Below are 19569 nucleotides of genomic sequence, written 5' to 3' on the forward strand. Positions count from 1 at the left end.
AAAACTGCATCTCACCTCAAGTCTTCTCACTCTGAACCATGGAGAAATCAGACATTCAAGTCCCAAGGAGCACATCTTAGCAATGAGGTGCCTGAAATAATAGAGTTTGGATATTTAAACGTACCACCAGACTGTATGACTATTCTAAAAGAAGCTAGAAAGCCTACTACTAGAGCTTGTTATGCAGCAAAGTGAAAACGATTTGTAGTCTATTGTAACAACAACAAAATTTATCCTCTGGATGCTTCTATTCAAAACATTATTTGTTACCTTTTGCACCTACAACAAACTGGTCTAGCTTACACTTCTATTTGTTTGCACCATGCAGCAATAGTGTCATATTTGCCAAACGGACAGCATTTATCCTTGTTTAAGGTTCCTGTCATTAAAGCCTTAATAAATGGCTTGAAAAGAGTAATACCACCCAGGATACCACCGGCACCAGTGTGGATCCTTAACATTGTACTTACAAGACATATCAGTCCACCCTTTGAACCCTTACCTAATTGTCCTTTACAGTTTCTTTCATGAAAGGTTGCATTTCTCATTGCAATTACTTCATTAAGGAGAGGTGGTGAACTGCAGGCATTAACCTTAGAATAACCCTTCTTTCAGCTTCATAAAGATAAGGTAGCTTAGCACCAATCTAAAGTTACTTCCTAAATTAGTTTCTGCTTTTCACATTAACCGATCGGTTGAGTTACCTGTGTTCTTCCCTAAACCCAAATCTGGAGTAGGATGAACTCTTCACACACTTGATGTCAGAAGAGCGGTATTATACTATATTGAGAGGACAATACTCTTTCGTAAGACAAAACAACTGTTTGTTGCTTTTGCTCCACCTCACAAAGGCAATCCTATCTCTAAAACTGGTATTTCAAGATGGATTGTTAAATGTATTCATACTTGTTATGCAAATGCTAAAATAACTTTTTATCTATACCCCCCTAGAGCACATTCTACTCGTAAAATAGGAGCCTCTATGGCCTTTTTAGTAAACATTCCTATAGCTGACATCTGTAAAGCAGCAACATGGTCTACACCACACACATTTACCAAACACTATTGTGTGGATGTATTCGCACGCCAACAAGCTAATGTAGGGCAAGCAGTGCTAAAGACACTTTTTCAGACAACTGTGAAAACTAGTGGTTAGTCACCGCTTTGGGAGAATACTGCTATATAGTCTATGCAAAGCATTTGTATCTACAGCACACATGCCTCGAACATATTATGTTACTTACCCAGTAAGCATCTGTTCTTGGCATGTAGAACTGTAGATTCACATGCGCCCTCCCTCCTCCCCAGTCACCTGTAGTTTTTGCTGCTCTCCTTATTTACATTATATATGCATGGACATCTCTTTACTACACTCACTTACTCTATTCTCAGAAAACTCGAGAGACGGACAGTGGACCATAAAGAACATGTGCAGCACCAGTACCGTGAATTACCAATACATTTTAGATACTTAACAGTTTTCTGTGCAAGTTCACAAATGTGCCCCTTGTTCAGAAGCACTCCTCCACCACAGGAAATATAGGAACAAAAAAGCTAGATTGGAACTGCACCACCACTTATCAGAAAAGTCCATGAAGCATTATCCATAAATATTGCAGAATCCTAATTTAATGAAGAAAGTCGCTGCTAATGCAAATTATATGATGTTTCTCTTCTTTATTTTTCAATTTATACAAAACCATCAGCCAACGCTTTTCGTCCTTTTTACATAGGACTTCTTCAGGGCTAGAAGTTAAAAAGATATATACAAGACATTTACAAAACACTATACTTAACCGACAACATTTATATGTGCACAACACATATATTACATAGAAAAGACATTAAAACAACAATGCAGCAAAATGTTGCTATCTAAATGCATTACAGAGATCCATCAAAAGACCATACCCAAACTGACGTACAAAAACCACAACATAAACGATTTTCTAAGGTAACAGATAGTAGTAACGTACATATGTCAAAAGAAATGAACAAAGAAAGAGGAGAAGGAAGATTATAATTCGAATGAAATTCTAGGATTAAGAAACAGCTGAAATTATATCATGAAGATGAGATGACAGAATAAAATAAAGATGAGACGACAGAATAAAAAGCAGGCGATCAGGCACCCACACTCCTCACCTAAGACAATCCGTGAACCATATACACCAATGTGAGATACCCCATGCAAAAGCACAAATAGGGACCTACCAATATTAATCTAAGGCGACACCCATTTCACTGGATTATGACCTGGTTGTAAGAATTATCTTGAGCAAAAATTGTAGCTTGGCATCTGAAAATCAAGCCAAAGAATCGTATTTTCTAAATAACATGGCGCATCCACCAATGTGGTAGTAGTAGTAAAATACTTTATTTCGATTGAATTTACAATCATAAAAAGTTCATTTGAAGCATTACAACATTATAAAAATCAGTTTGCCCACTGACTGCTTAAAAAGGGAGGCAATTTACATAAAAACACTGACACTCTAAGAACAACAATAATAGCGCAAATAATCAGTAAAAATTCAGTTTGGTAATGGCTGTTGAGGGAAGCAGACATTTAGGAGTAAACGCTAACACTCTATATACAGGAATAATAACCGAATAAGCGGTAAAATCCTAAGAAACATTTGCCGATAGTTGAAAATGAATGTTCAAGCAGGCTTTAAGAAAGCAGGCTACAGTTTTGGCTACATACGGGGTATCTAGATTTTGAAGTGCCAGAAGAGCCGGTCTGCATCTTCTCAGCCCTATATGTCGAAGCAGAGGAACCAGCCAACGTTTCCGCGGGGACTTATAGAAACCGCAGAAAAAGGTTACATGCAGAGTTGACTGGCGAGTAAGACCGTCACAGGGACAGTTTGGTAGTTCCCGTGACCAGTCTAAGGGCACAGGCAATGAAACAAGACGATAAAATAGATCAAACCGAAATCTGGTTAAAACATATCTCTCATAATTTGACAGAAAAAATGACAGATAAAATTGAATGCCATGAGGAAATTGGACCATCGTTAAATGAACGTTTGATTTTTTCACAAGTTCAGAACACAAACGAAGATCACTCAAGTGGTCAGCACATAGCTTTTTCAAAGATTTTCTAGATATGTCCACTAAGGATTCGGGATCAGTAAAATATGCAGAGTGATTCAAATCTGACAAAAATCTCGATACATATAGCAGCCAGGGAATCTTTTTCCAGTAGGACAAAGTGAGACAGTCAGATATTAGTGACCTAGTTAGATGACATTGCTCCTGGGTCCATATACGGTGCCAAAGTAGAATCGGTTGGTAGCTAATGATATCAGTCAGATACTCCCGACCGAGTTCCACATGGGTGCCGAAGGTAGGAGCACTACGAGGGAGGGCTAGTATATATTTCAGAAAGGAGTTTTCTGTAATTTGTAGGTCGTCAGCAGGCACATAGCCCCAGACTCCTGCACCGTATGTTGCCACACTCATACACTTGGCTTGGTAAATCTGCAAGAGCACAGTAGGAGCGGGCTTACCCAATTTCCTGGAAAACGAGGTCAGTGCAGATGTTGTACGTTGAAACTGCAGTTTTTTACTGGATATAGCAGGTTTCCAGGACAGGTGATTGTCAATAAGGATACCTAGATAAGGATAGGTGGTGGCAGTTTCTAATCTGGTCTTCTCGATAAAGAGAGATTTACATTTTTGGGCTCTTTTCCCGATGTTCATAACAAAAGTCTTAGATTTATTGACTTTAAGACCAAGAGAAGACATAAATTCACAGTATTTATCTAGTTGGATCTGGAGTTGATTAGGTGTATAATTGGGCAGTATCATGCGTTATGTGGTTGTGATGCCTACCTGCTCAGAATTTCAAGCTAATAAGCCAGGCCAAGCTGGTACAAGTTGTTTGGCACGATCCAAGGCACACTAAATGTAGGTACATGTCACGTATGGTATGATAGCCATAGACCGTTGATGAGTGTGCCAGTTCAATTAAGGACTAGCACATGTTGATGGAGACTATCCAACCAGACTAGTGCACCTTTAGACAAAGAAGTATAATGTTTACCATTCATAAGATATATATAGATGTATGGGTCAATGTGTCACTTGAAGTGAGAAACAGAGACAAGATTCCCAATGCATTAGAAAAAGTTTAACGCAATATATTCAAGTAGCTAGTCCTGGTCACAGAGAAGCGCCGAAATGTGCCCTGCACACCTAATTCATCGCTATCGAAAAGTAACCTATAGTGTTTGCACAATCTGTGATAATATATCTCAGGAAATTTATCCAAAGTGACAGATGAGTAAATAGAGTCCAATGTCAAAATAATTCGGACCCTCTACAGAAAATATACACCGCCTGCAATGCAAAACTTCCAATATATATTAAACAATGGGCCTGCACATTGTGTATATAAGCACAGATATACCATGCTGGAACTGGTCATTATTCTCGTCTCAAAGCGGGGTAATATGTTTCAACTGTGAGACAAAGCATTAGCTGAAACATATCCCATAAATCCCATAAATCGGAGCCCTCGTAATGGTGCACCAAAACTCAAGCTACTAAATCTTTGCGGCAATTATAAACCCTCGTGCACAGACCTAGGCATTAAACAATTAGAACACCCATGAAAACTGTAACCTAGTTGGAGACGTGACTCGGAACATGAGTGATAGCCCCTCTGACCCACTAGTTACACAAAACCCCAAACTTACTCCATTCTCACCCTCTTGCGGGAAAACAGTCTAACTGTGAAGTCTATGCCTATGCACACTTTCACCGATAGGAGGAGTCGCCTTAACTCGTGACTGGAAAGACTTCTTCAAAGAAAAACAACTTGCAAACATCCAGACACAACACTAGATGGCATGAGTATGCAAAGCATGTGAATCTACAGCTCTACATGCTAAGAACAGATGCTTACTGAGTAAGTAACATAATTCTTATATAACAATGCAAGGTTTGGGGGATAGTTGCTGGGGTTGTTTATTTTAATCAAATAGGACACTTACGTTTTGCGATTTGGATGTTATTATATCACAGATGTCTCACTTTTGAATATGTTGCATTTCTCCGAAAGTACTTGCAGTATTCTTTCAATGCCTTATGTGTACCTCTGTAGTACGCACTCATATACTGTATCCTTTACGGCTGCCTTAAAGAGGTAGACAACAAAAAAAAAAAAGACCTTTCTGTACTAATTCTTTACAATGTTATGATGTCATGGTCCTCAATAAAGAAAAAACAATGCAAGGTTTGGTTTTATCAAGCTAACAATTATTTGTTTAATTTGAAACATTTCTTTCCTTAGGGTGCTACTCCTGGTGCCATTTTCCTGCCTCCACCGGACAATATTAAAGAGCCAAACCTCTGGGAACTGGTTCCTGTGGAATATCGCAATTACAATCTCAGCTTTTTGATCAATCACAGGCTGGAGCTCGAGCATTTCCGTACATTTTTGGATGACCATTTTGCAAGGTAAGTTTACTAATAAAAAAATTTGCACAAAAAATATTCCAGAAATATCCAGGATATAGAAAAAAGGTGTGTGTGTGTGTATATATATATATATATGTGTATATGTATATATATCCCACATGGGATGAATGCCGATGAAGCGCTTAATGTCCATCTCTGAGTCGTTATTTGAGAAGATTGGCCTCTTCGTTTGAACCCTTTTCTCGGAGCATGACTGTTCTAAACCTTAAAAATCATTTCAAATTTTTATGACAATTCACATTTACCTGTATATACCACCCCATTTTTTATATGTGCCTCTATCCCTGTGTATATATATTTTCTGTTCAGGTATAGTAGGAGGGTAATAGGTAATTCAATTCCTTTTCTGGCCTGCCATTATAAATCATATGTATCCTTTTGCCCACTTGGGCGGAATAATCCCTTAGCGGTGATATTTAAACCAACCCCCCCCCCCCCCTTTTTCCTTTAATCTCTTACAAGTAGTGGCACTTGTCATCTACTCTGTTCCCTCCATATGGATGTAAGGAATTTCTGTTAGTGGTAGTCCCCACTTGCTTTACTTTGCATTACGATGTATTTGTGGTCTCGTATTCTGATACTGCATATACTAACGTAGACTAAGCAGGCCGTTTAAAATCGCCCTTATGGCTATTTGATATTCATATGTCATATTCCCTCCTCTGTATGCCATTACCGCCACATTGGTTTAGAACACATTACACGGGACACACTGAGACGGGCTGTTCCGCTCCTAATCGAGCGGCACTCCTAATCACTTTTGTGTTTTTCCATTTTGAGTGACTTTTGAACTCGATCTTTATTTAAGCAAATAAATTTGCCTACAGATGCGAATATATACTGTTTATATTACCAATGTATGTTATTTCATATATTCACGCACAATTGTATTTTGCAAAGTCACGGTGTAAAAACTTCTATGTCTATGACATGTACTGGTTGTCTTGGCAACCACAGGTAAATGGTGGAGGTATTTGTTTGGTTGACACTGACAGAATATTTCATGCAGTGAGCAAGGCGGTTTCACCGCCGAAACGCGTCTGACCTGAATTTGAAATAAATCGCCGTCTGTGCCATAATTCTTCACGGTGTTGGTGCCTGTTTGTGGAAAGACGATCAGGGTGTTAATATGTATATATATATATTACTTTGTTGATCCTTATATGGGACAGGAGGCAAGGAGTTAGTTCTTGTGTTACCTCCAGGGGCCTTATAGTAGGCTCCAGCTCCTGTACTTAGCCTGTTCAACATTCAAGAGTTTCCAAAGATCAAACCTTGTGCTCCTCACTTGTTGATTATTGTCTTAATCCTTGGACCTTTGAATTCTTGACTGTCTCACCTGCAGTATTTCTTTCTCCTATTTAATCTGTTTGACGTGCCACAAAAGGTTCCTACATTCTGGACCGTTTTTGAGACCCATTAGTGGAGTTCAATCTACAAAAGCGATGCGCTGTTCTTTCCCAATCGTGCATTTTGGTGATTCAATGTATACCCATTTCATGCATATTTCCCTTTGTGTAATTAATATAAGTATAAAAAATAACTCTGATTGTAGGTTCCTCAGTCTTCCATCCTGCCCTTCCCCATTGAAGATGTTGAAGATAACCAGTGCAAGGTTTAACATGATCTCTCTATTCATTATAACCATAATGATCTTTTTGATAAACAACTTTTTATTGATTTTACAGGAAATACCAGCCAATCATCACGATACCACGGTAATAAAGCATTACTTGCATTATTCTGGACAACCCAAAGGCCAAAGACATACGCATTCAAAAAGGCAGATAATGGAGCATCCCCATCGAAATCAGACCATTACCCCAACCACTTTCCCCAGACCCTACGATATTTCTTGGGGCAGCCACGTGCCATGTACAGTGTCTTCTCTTGTGTGGTGCACCAGTCCACTCCGGCCCGTCACTTCCTTCACGAAGGGAGGGTCAGGACACTTCCAGGCGGAAGCAATGTCTCTTTTGGCCACTACCATTGCCGTGGTGTAAACCATTGCCGTGGTGTAAAAGAGTTTTTCGTTCCTGGTCCCGTCCACCCGTCTGTGATGCCCAGCAGTGCGTGTCTTGGGTCGTGTGGGATCCCCCACCACCTCAGTGAGTTCCTCCTCAATGTCGCCCTAGAAGCGCACCAGGCATGGACAAGTCCATACCATGTGAAAGAAGTCGTCTGGCTCGTAACCGCACCTGTCACAGGAGGGGGTCGGTCGGAGCCCCGCCCGATGTAGGCGTGCCGGCGTCCGGTAGGCAGCATGCAAGAAATAAAGTTGTGTCAAGCACAATCTAGCGGAGGCAGTGACTGTCCTGGGAGCCATAAGGGCATTGCGCCAGTCTTCTTCTTCCAAGGAACCCACCCACTCCTCCCATTGGGCCCGTAGCCGGTCAAGTGATGTTGGAGTGTTGTTAATGAGCGACCGGTAAATGCGGTAGATGCCCCCTCTCCCCAGGTCCCCCAGCATAATTTGTGCCTCGGTAGGGCTATGATCTGGGAGTTGTGTACCAGTCGTTAAGTGTACTTGAAGGGCGTGGCGAAGCTGCAAATATCTGTAAAACCGTGAGTGATGTATGGAGTGCCTAGCCCGGAGGTCCTGGAAGGAGCGCATGTGGTCGCCCACCCAAATGTCACCTAGTTGGGAAATGCCTATGACCGAAAGCCCTGCAGCCCGTTGACTTCTCTGAGCCAGGTACCCTGCCACAGGAGAGTCTGTGCGCGCGTCACTTCCGGTAAGCAAGACAGGACAGGGGCCCCATACATCATCAACTGGAGGTTGGACAAGCCCAATTCACTGAGTTCCAGTCTGTATGCCGGATCCGACCATCCTCCGTTGATCCAGTTGTGCAGGGAGGGCAGGCGTGTGGCTAGATAATACAAATATAGATGGGTCATCCCCAAGCCCCCATCAAAGGAGGGGATCTGACAAACGCCTAGGGCCAGTCGGGACCTACCCTGCCCCCAGAGGAATTTGGAAGCCAAGCTATCAAGTTCCCGGAACCACGCTCTCGAGAAGTTAATAGGGGTGTTTTGGGGATGTAAAGTAATCTGGGAAGAATCATCATCTTAAACAGAGCGACACTTCCCAAGGGGTTCAACGGCAATGACTGTCATTTTGACAGATCCGCCTTGGCTCGCTTCACCAGGGGGTAACGTTGAGGGCCCAGCTGAGTTCAGGGAGTAAAGTCACCCATATCCCTAGGTACTTAAAGGATTGGTGAGGGAGTGGTATAGTGGATTGCCAATCAAAGCACTCCCTGGACATGTGGAGGGGAACCAAGACCGATTTCTCGGGATTGAGCCGGAGGCCCGACGCCTGTTCAATGGACCAGAGGATCTGGAGGCAGTGAGGGCCGAACTGGCGGGGTCCGCCAAATAAATCAGGACGTCGTCCGCGTAAAGGGCGATTTTATCAACCTCCGTGTTGGGCCACTTCCAGCCCCGCACCCGCCCGCTGGAACGTATCAGGGCTGCCAGGGGTTCCATCACCAGGGCAAAAAGCAGTGGAGAGAGAGGGTACCCCTGCCTCATTCCCCTGCAGATCGGAAAGGGTTCCGACAGAACACCGTTCACTAAGACCCGTGCTCTCTGTCGAGCGTATAGTACTCTGACGAAACCGAGGAAGGGGGGACCAAAGCCCATCTTTGCCAGAACGTCGTCCAAGAACCCCCAATCCACCGAGTCGAAGGCTTTCTCAAAGTCTACCAAGAGGAGAGAGAGGTAGGGGGTGAGCAAGTTCCGGTAAGCCAGAGCCGTGTGGAGCCTCCGCAAACAATGACGAGTGCCACGTGCTGGCATGAACCCACATTGGTCCGGATGGACAAACGTACGTAAATGGGGCTTAAGACGCTGGGCGAGTATTGTAGCGTACAGCTTCAGCTCCATATTGATGAGGGTGATGGGACGATAGTCCGCGCATCGAGGGGAGAGTGGTTGAGATTTAGGAAGGACCACAATGGCCATGTCGGTTTCGAAGGGGAAGGAACCTTTCGCCTCCCTAAATATTTGGGCGAGATATGGAGTCAATGTCTCACGATACATAGCGTAAAATTCCTGGGGAGGCCTTCCGGTCCCAGCGTCTTGCCGGACAAGACGAGAAAAATCGCAACACCAATTTCTGCGGGGGTGATAGGACGGTCCAGATCGCCCTGAGCCTCTGAGTCCAATTGAGGGAGGCGACAGGCTCCAGCCTGCAACAGATCTGTAAGCGTTAGGGAGGGAGTCCTGGCCGTGTAGAGCTGGCGATAGTACATTGCAAATGCCTGGGCCATGCCGGCCGGGGAATTGCGCATCGAGCTCTCCTGGTCTGCAATTTTGGGAATTATGCGATTCGCTCTGGGGTAGGTGACTAGTCTGTGGAGGAGAGAGATGTTCTTGTCTCCCCACCCATACACCTTGGCGACAGAAGAGTGCCAGAGAAGTTTAGCTGCGTCATGCGACAATTGGCGAATCTCCTCCCAAATGTGAGCAAGGAGCCTCACATCGGAAGCGTCTGGGTTCAGGGCGGTGGATTGCTCGAGGTGCAGGGCCTGCACTTCACGTGAGGTGAGCTGCTCCAGCCGTGCGCGCCGCTGGGTTTTGAGTTGCCCCTTGGCAACTCCACGTATCGTTGCCTTGCCGGCCTCCCACAGGACGCCCGGGGATGACACCGACCCCTCGTTTGTCTGGAAGTATTGTTTTAACTCCCACCCCACCACCTTGTGGAAGTCTTTGTCCTGGAGAAACCACGCATTAATTCTTCATATTTGACGCATGGAGGCAGGAGGGGCACCCACAGTGAGTACCACCGGGGAGTGGACCGATATACCCCTAGGGTGGATAGCGACATCTTGAAGCAGGAGGCAGTCAGTCGAGGGAATGTAGAAGGTGTCTATACGCGCGTGTGTGTGGTGCGCGGCCGAGGTGTCGGTGAACTGTCTAGACCGCGGGTGCCACACACGCCATGCATTGCAAAGACCCAGGGATTCAGCCCAATCCGTTAGGTGTTTCGCATGTGCCAGTCTGCCATGGGAAGGGGGCCCAGTCATGTCGAGCGCAGGAGAGGGAACCGCGTTAAAGTCACCCCCCAGTAAGATAGGGCCCGTGGGCCAGGAAGCCAGGAGTCCCGCAGCGGCGGCCAGGGACGCATTCAATTGTGATGGGGGAGAGTACAATGACACCAAGTTAAGGGGTACTCCATTCAGGGTACCGGGCAGAGCCACAAAGGTGCCCTGATTGTCGTGGACAATTCGTGTCGCCACAAACGGAAGGGAGCGCTGCACCAAAAACGCAACCCCGTGGGACCCGCGCACGAAGCCCGAGTGCCAGACCCTGTCGTACCCGTATCTCGCTAAGAAGGGGCAGTGGTTACCCAGTAGGTGTGTTTCTTGCAGGATTAGGTCCTCCACCCCCTGTCGCTGCGCGTACTGAAGAACCGCCGATCGCTTGAGGCGGTCATAGAGACCATTGACATTGCAGTACCGGAGGCGCAAGGATATACCCTGGTGTAACATGACTGTCATCCTAGTGGACTGTCTCGAGGTGGGGGGGCGGCCCTGGAGGGGAGCTCGGCCCAGGGCGCTAACGCCGGTATGCGTGATTGGGGCCCAGATACCATGAATCATGTCTCTTAATGCCAGAGACGGGGCGTCCTTTGAGTGCCTGTGTGGTGAAACAAAAGGACAACTAGAAACCAAAAACCATGGGACAACGGTCCCTCCCCCCCTCTTTGCCCTACCCGCACCCCCCACCCTATACTTCAGGAACAGAAGCATCTGTCGCCCTAACAGTAACAACAGTACAGAACCAAACTACAAGGCTTGGGATCGAACAAGGCGTGGAGGACCCCTCCTTATGACAGGATGTCCATAAAACAGTCTAAGAAAAGAGAGAACAGAGTAAGCCGGCCCGTGCCTCTGGCCGCGAAGCCAGGCCCGGCGGGCAGAAGCAGGACTCAGACTGGGCCTCTGAGCAGTGTTGGGCTACGAGAAAGATTAGTGTCTGGAAGATCAGGCATGGAGGAGGTTGGTGAAGACCCCCCACGGCCCAGGCGGCCAGATGAGCCGGAACGTCGCACAATCTGGAGGCCCTCCCGGGGCGACCCAGTCACTTGGGAGGGATTCAATGGAGAGTCAGAGCGGATCCTCCTATGCCCACGGTGCCTACGTGAGCGGTTGCGCTGGGGCCTTTGGTCTGGCAAACCAGTGCGATCGGGCAGATCCACCCCACCGTCTTGGAGAGGAATCTGATCATGGGGCCGAATGGGACACTCCTCCGTGGCCCAGGACCATGCATCTGCCGGAGAGTCAAAGAACAAGGTTTTGTTGTCGAACACCACCCGCAGGCGTGCTGGGAAGAGGAGGCGATACTGGATATTGAGGGCTCTGAGCATCTGTTTCACCTCTCCAAACGAGCGGCGTTGACCCTGGACTTCCCGAGTGTAGTCTGGAAAGATCAGGATTGAGTGATTTTCGTAGGGGAGGCGTCGATGCTTGCGGGCCTCGACCAAGATGGAGTCGCGGTCTTTATAATTGAGGATTCTCATTATGATTGGACGTGGCGGTGCCCATGCCGGGGGCCTCGGGGCAAGGGATCGGTGCTCTCTTTCAATTACAAACCAAGGAGAGAGAGAGCCCTCTGGGAGCTAGGATCTCAGCCATTTCTCAATGAATTCAACAGGGCGGCCCTGCTCTGCCCCCTCCGGGAACCCCACCAGGCGAAGGTTGTTGCAGTGGGATCTGTTTTCGGCATCCTCGGCCCTCCGGTGCAGCTCCTGGGTGTGCGCCTGGAGGCGCGCCACCTGCCCCTTAAGTTGTTAAACGTTGTCTTCCACTGATGATATATGGGATTCAGTTTCTGTGATCCGGGCCGTGGCGTTTCTAAGGTCCTGCTGGATGAGGGTCATGTCCAACGGACCTCCGCAATCTTCCCCTCCACCGAGGACTGCGAGGTATGGATGGCCTGCAGGATGGTGGATAGGTCCGAAGCCGGTGGTGCGTCCCTTTCGGCAGTGCCCCCCGTCGCCCCATTGTCCGTAGTTGTGAAGCGATCGATTTTGGTCTTAGCTGGTCCGTTCCGGCCCATGGCGGCGCCCCGCGGGGCAGGGGGAGGACCCCTCCAAGAGACTTGAGGCACGGATGTCACAGGGGGCCACCGGACCTCCCAGGAGGCTGGGGCTGATTATGACGGGCGACCCAAGGCGGAGGCAGCCGCCCCTGGAAACAGTCCGCAGCCTGACCAAGGCGGACGATGTGGAGACACCCGGTGTGGGGGTGGAGGATGAGGCCCAAATGCGAAGGCAGGTCTCCGGGGAGGCCGCCGAATGCAGTTCACCAGGGGGTGGGTGGACTCACAGGGAGGCCCTCATGCCACTCGATAGCGCGGCCGAACACCCCTTGTCTCTGCCGCACTCGCTCAGAAGGAAAGACGCCGATCCCAGTATCAGGATGAGCCCAAAAAGTCGTAGGCCTGGTGGGTCCAGGGCCCGCCACAGGGTCACCACTGCCGCCCGATGAAGCGGCCAACACCACCCGGTCTCCGGAGCCCAGGGCACACAAGGGGTCCAAACCAGGGAGTACAAAGGAGGGCCACACAAGACCAGGCCCTGTCCGCGAGGATGGGATTCAGGCAAGGTGCCCGGGACGATGCCAAGTGTCAGTACCCTTCTCTCAAGCTCTGCGACAGCCCAGGATAGAGGATGGCCCACAGGCAGGACCACCCCCCCCTGGCCGCCCGATACACGCGGCCGATCACCTCCGGCCCACAGGCACCGCCCGGAAGGCCGAGATCCATAATGATCTTACCCACATCCTGCCAATAGGTCTGGATATCTGGACACTGCCAAAACATGTGGACATAGTCTGCTTTCTCGAGTCCACACTGAAGACCGCATCTCTTCTTTTGACCTCCTCTCTTCCTCAGTTTCTTTGGAGACCTGTATGCCCTATGTGTTGTAAATACATTATATCTTCTCTGAGATGCAGATTAAACAGTTGCACAAAGTGTAGCCATAGATATTTGCCATCTGTTTATTAACTCCAGCAACGACAGGTCCGTTCTCCATAGCACCGCAGGCAAAGAAAATGGTCTGTTTTCTCCTAGCCCTAATTTCCAGTACCATTTTGATACTTCTTTGTTCAAAGGAAGAATGCTTTGGAACTTCTCTTCCTATTCTAGGTTCCCTACCCCTAAGCCCCCCTGCGCGGCTGCCTCATCGGCAATTGGTAAAATTTAAATTTAGAAAGCTTATTGTCCGTGAGCTGAGATAGCGTGTTTCACGTTAACAACGTGCCCGTTGCCTTTAGTTGTCCCCACTGTGTAATCCCAGCTTTCTTTAAAGGTCTAGCTTTGGCATCCTGTAACCATTCTGACATTCCTGGTGAGTTCTATATAGGGGAGAACTTGCTGTAGTATGGAACTTTAAATGCTCGTCTGACTTAGGTCCACTCTTTACAAGCTCCAGTTAGCGTCTTGAGCTTGATCTTCTTGAAAAAGTTTGGGTATCGAATTTAAGTAAGAAGTGGTCCCCTTCATCCAGTGAGGTTTTGATAAGAGCTCAATATAATAGGAGAGCTGCTGGGAGCCTCCTCTTAAGAGCAGTCTTATGTTTTTCAGTTGAATGGCTCAACAGTATATTTAGAAGTCTGGGAGAGCAATACCCCCATCTATCTTTCACCTGTGTAGTTTTTTCCAAGCAATTCTCGTGCTGTTATGGACACAAATGAAACTATTCAATTCTCCTTGCAATTTTTAAACCAGTCTGTCCCAAATTCCAAGAGAATTGCATTGAATATGAAAGTGACCTTTGGAAGTAACCGCATTTTAATTACATTTGTTCTACCAAGAAATGAGAGGGAGAGGTATGCCCAGGATTTATGTCGTTTTTTGGGTACGGTCATAAGGTTTTTAAAATTAACTTGAGCCATCGTATCCAAATCCTTTACTATCTGAATTCCCAAGTCTCTAATTTCCCTTTTTTCTAGCGAACGGATTGATTGAGTATTCCATGACCTTAATTCAGTTTTTTACTGATTCACTGAGAAACCTGACTCTCTACCAAAATCAATTCATGTATTTTGAATAGCAGGGAAGGATTGCATAAGGTCTTGAGTGTAAATGATCAGGTTGTCTGCTTAGAGTCCTACTTTCTAAACCCAGTCATAATGTGGTGTACACAAACTCTCATCTTTGGAGAATTGACCACTGGTCTGGTAGTGGATTTATCTTACGAGGGGTCTAATAGCACATTGAAGTCGCCTTCTAATAGGATGTAGCTTCCGACCTCCACTAGTTGGTCGTACAGCTCGAAGAGGGGTCCTGGCTCATCAATGTTTATCCCATTGTACCCTTTAAACAAGTACCGTACACAGTGTATTTTGGTATTAAGTGCCAACCACCGTCACCAATATAATTTTCTATCTTAGCCTGCACTGAGCTTTTCATCAGAATGACTACCCCTTTCACATTGCATCTTTGGTCTGTGCATGTGAATTGTCCAATCCATTTTTGTGTCTTTAAAGTTTTATCCCACTCACCCCTCTGTAAATGTGTTTCTTGCAATATTATGATCTCACTGTCTGATTTAGATATTCTAAAATGCTCCTCCTCCTGCTATGTTCCCGTAGCCCGTTTACGTTCCAAATCATAACCCTTAAACATATTTTGTTCGTTATCTTGTTTGTAGGCTACATATCATGGCCAATATTGTGATTCTTCAAGCATCTATTGTCTTAAATGGGGAAATTCTTTTTTTTTCCTCCTGCATGCTCCCCACCCAGTGAAGACTATAATTAACTCTCAAACTTTTTGTGGGACTCCTACTCCCAACTGCATCTCCTCGCCCTCCCAGGGCAACCAGCCCCACAACTGTGTTGGTTAACTCATTTTACCCTCAAGCTTCTTCTCTCTTCTGACTACTAGTGTTTCCCTTGCAATAAATTCTCCACCTCAGTGAGATCTGATATGTTGTGCATTTTGTTTCCCCACATTATTCTGAATGTTGCGGGAAATTTCAGCTGGGCTGTAGCGCCTTGAGATCTGAGATCTTGTATGAATTTCCCTAGTTCCCATTACCTGTCTTGAGTTGATTTGGAAATGTCTGACCTAATACAGAAAGAAATCTTGCCTTTCTTGAAACTCTTGGCCTTCAGGGCTTCAGACAGTATCTGTTCTTTCAGGGAGTAGGTTTTAAAATTAATTAACATTTTCCTTGGTTTTTCCTTCTTAGGATTTCTTTTGAAGTGATTTCGATGAAGTCTCTGTATGTCAGCCTCCAGGTCCTCTCAAGCTACTAGTGGAACATGCTCCTTAACCAGAGTACTCACAAATCCTTTTAGATCTCCCCCTTCTATACAGTCCAGAATATTTAACAATCTTAGCATTGTTCTCTAAGCGTTCTATCTTGTCCCTTAGCTTTTTCCCCTGTTTTCATTATTTGGATCTCCCTATAACTTGTTTCAACCTCCATATTTAGTTTCTCTTGTAAGACGTCCATGTTAGTTAATCGTTGTGTGAGGTTGGTCATTTTAGTTTCCAGACTGTCACAGGCACCTTGTATTTTAGACTGGTTCTTTTCAGATATAGTAAATTTAAGTTTGATTTCCTCCGTCAGTGCGACTAGAAGTTATTCAATGCCAGGTTGTTCTGTGATACCTGCTTTTGTCCCTCCATCATTTGAGATACCTTTTTGGACGGTATGTCATAGTTACTGTCTGTGTTTCCCTGGCGCATCCTGGGAAATACAGTAAACCCATTTTTAACTCTACTCCCTGCCCCTACTTTGATTTTTGCTTTTTTACCATGTCATTGCCATCAATTAATAGGACCGAAGAGCCAGGTTGGTATGCTATGGTATTTCTCTTCTATTGCCTAACCTGTACCTTAAAAAACGATCACAATGAGGGTGTAAATTTAACTCTTTCTCCAGGTTCAGTTGGGAGACCTCTGTTTCCTTTACAACTTGTACTAAGATATGGATTTCTTGAAGTCAGCGAGGGGTTACCACCTCTTTCTTGTGAACCAGTGGTAACAACATACAAGGTGGGGAGTTATTATTGCTTTGACCTCTTGTATTTTCCCAATGCCACCATCTACTGCTACCAGTGTATCTAAGTTGGTGCTGTTAATTCTTAATGTATATCTGTTCTTACTACTGTTATTTCTTACCGGTATTGGTTCCACTGGAGTTTATGTCTCTTGATGTACTGGGTTTCTTCTCAATGTTCTCTTTGACGACACTGGAGGAGTGGTAAGCACACAGGATTTCCCTCTGCTGCCTGCCGCTGCTTTCCACTTCAGGTTCATATATTCTTGTTTTCTCTCCGTTTGCTTCCTTACCCCTAGCTCCTGTACGTTTGTAGAAACTGCCTTTATCCTTGGGCGCAGCTGCCAGTTAGTGCTGATAACTGCCTGAGTAGCCCCGGAAACCCACTAGTGCAAAGATTCTTTGTTCTCTGCAAGTCCTTGCGCGGCGTGTAACCAGGAGCCCGCTCCGCCTACTGTAATTTTCCTGCCGCTGCCATCTATGCTTCGGGGCAGCTTATTCATTCATTCAACCAGAGAAAAAATGCTAGGGAATTCTCCCAGAAAAGAAAATATCTAACCAGTGCTTGTAATTTTCAGCAGGTTTCCATTAAGGTTAGTGCATTGTTTTACCTAAAACTCCATTCCTGTTGCAGCATCGGAGAGAAGAGCTCACGGCCAGCACGTTAGCTAGCCCCCATGTTCCCCTCTGCAAAACTCTTTATGATCATACAGTCCAAAATTGTTTTTAAGTTAAAATATTGACTGAAAGCCTCACTGAGGTAGCCATTTTTATGACATTGTGGGAAAGTTGCTAGAGGAGATGACACCGTGTACAATGATCACCACATTTGTTAAGTCTTATTCTTAAGTTTGATGTATCTGGTCTTGTAACAGGACATATATGGCAGAAGTGAGGTGCCATTACCCGAACAAACATTTAGGTCCATGCCCTCTTATTTCAGGGCTGAAGTTTTGAGTATGAGCGAAAAGATACAGAACTACTTGAAAAACACTACTGCCGGAGTCTTTTTCGATTGTTTCCTGTACTCTTGTCATTCAAAACCAGGATGGTAAAAAAGATAAGGCTGCTGTTGTGTTAATTTAAGGATTCCACCATTTTAATATTCATTACTGGTAATCTTCCAAGTTTCTATTGTCTAGTTGCTGCAGTTGCTAAATGCTTGACACCCCTGATGAGTAACCAAAGTGCATTAGTGGATGTGTAACCCACTATAAGGTGGGGGAGTACTTGGTTAGAAGAATGTTGAGTTACAGTGTGGTCTATGTGGAAAGTGTTTTGGTGCTGTGTATGATCGATTAGACTGGTTTTCTTATCCTGACCTAGGCAGGGGCGCGACGAGACCGGAACTTCCATCAATTCCCTCATTACCACTCTCTAACAATGCACCTCATCTCTCAATAGCCTCGCTCTGATGTACATCTAATATTTTATAGTGCTACTCATAGTTCACTCACACTCAGTTTTGTGATCTGCATGGTACACATTCTTTGCAGCAGTCACATTAACCCTCTGCGCTACTTTACAATAAGTCAAAACTACCACTAGACAAAAAACACAGTGCCACCCACCAGAGTCAGTGCCAGGTGTGGCTGCACCAGTCGCACCGCCTTAAAGCCAGTCCTGCTCCCACCAATGGACCAGGACAAGCATTGCCAGAAATTTGGTCAGAGCTAACCTCATACCCATTATATGAAGAAAAAGACCTATGTTAGTGGTGCAGAGTGATACTCCCTACCCCCCGCAAATTCCAGCAAGCAAAGTAAGTTAACAGATTTCTTGTAGAAGATTCAAGGGAGAGTAGACTAATGAGAATTTTTCGGAACTTTTGAGATCAAATTTGCTAAAACGCCACAGACCCTTATAGGACATTCATGAAATCTTCCAGTACTTTCATAGTGCACCCGGAAATACTGCCCTTCCTAGGAGCTTATCTAATTTTTTTTAAATGTCTTCAGTCAGAAGTGACTTCCACTATACCAAGGTCACCATTTTTCATGGGTAAGCTCCTTATGCCAAGGAGTACATTGAATATGACAGTACCATTTATTTACAATGGATACTTCAGTCACAGTTACCGGTACATCTAAAAATCCCCCCAACCCCTCCTCTCACCAGTATACAAGGGTCAGCATTTTGCCATTGACACCCCCTATAAAATAAGTACAGGAAATCTTATGACAAGAGTTACCTCAAATATCAGTTCCACCATTTTGCTATGGATCCACCCCATATGCTAAGAATTATGGGCATCATTTCAGGGCCTTCAGCCAGATGTGGTGGCGTGTGTTCTGTGTCCCTGCTGGATAGCAGGTTTCCCAGTTAGACAATTCAAGTCCCCACAGCCAATGATGGTGTCTTAATAGAAGCATGTCAGGACCTGCAGTTTGCTGTAGTTAACTTCTCTCATCCAATGCCATTAGTGTCCTTGTCCATAACGCAAGAATAACCTCCATTATTCCAGACCAGCAGCACACTTGCACGCATAATACACATACACTCACACACACATTCTCCCACACACATTCTCCCTACCCTATATCTCTTGCCCTCTTTCCTACCTTTGTACTCTGTCACACTCACACAACACACACACTGTCACTTACACTTCCATTAGTCAATCTGCTTTTAATGTATTAGAAAACCTTGTCCTGCTGCTTCTGCTATACTTGCCTTTCCTTTTTGTGATGCTTAATAAAAACATATTCTCTATGCGCTATTCAAAAATAATATTATATCGCCTTGTCAATGTTTGTTACAAGTATGATGTGAATGAAAAGTGCACTTCCTTAAATTAGCTATACCCGATTTATATTTGGTTTCATTTGTGGATCAAGCAGTTTAAGTATTGAAAAATAACGAATCCACATTCTAACATGTAATATCACGGCATCCAACTGATCTTATGAAATGCTTGACTTCTTAATCAACCATGGATTCCAGTAACACTTTGCATTTCTGAGTTTTTGAGACCCAACTTACAATGTAAAAAACAAAACAAAAAAAATTACATGTCCTGGAATAAAGCATTGTGGTGAATGGAAAGCCAGGAACAG

At 45.3% G+C, this 19569-nt stretch overlaps 1 protein-coding gene across 3 annotated transcripts in view; it reads left to right on the forward strand.

Moving 5' to 3' along the window:
• The window catches only part of RGS22 (regulator of G protein signaling 22), a 1028745-nt gene that overhangs the window by 595363 nt on the left and 413813 nt on the right, over nt 1-19569 (forward strand). For all 3 annotated transcript variants that reach the window (XM_085605181.1, XM_085605183.1, XM_085605184.1), the window contains one exon: nt 5303-5469. In XM_085605181.1, coding sequence (XP_085461307.1) covers nt 5303-5469 — 167 coding nt within the window. The remainder of the gene's footprint in view (nt 1-5302; nt 5470-19569) is intronic.

Source organism: Triturus cristatus, chromosome 5_1 (assembly GCF_964204655.1).
Source record: "Triturus cristatus chromosome 5_1, aTriCri1.1, whole genome shotgun sequence".
Taxonomy (NCBI): Eukaryota; Metazoa; Chordata; class Amphibia; order Caudata; family Salamandridae; genus Triturus; species Triturus cristatus.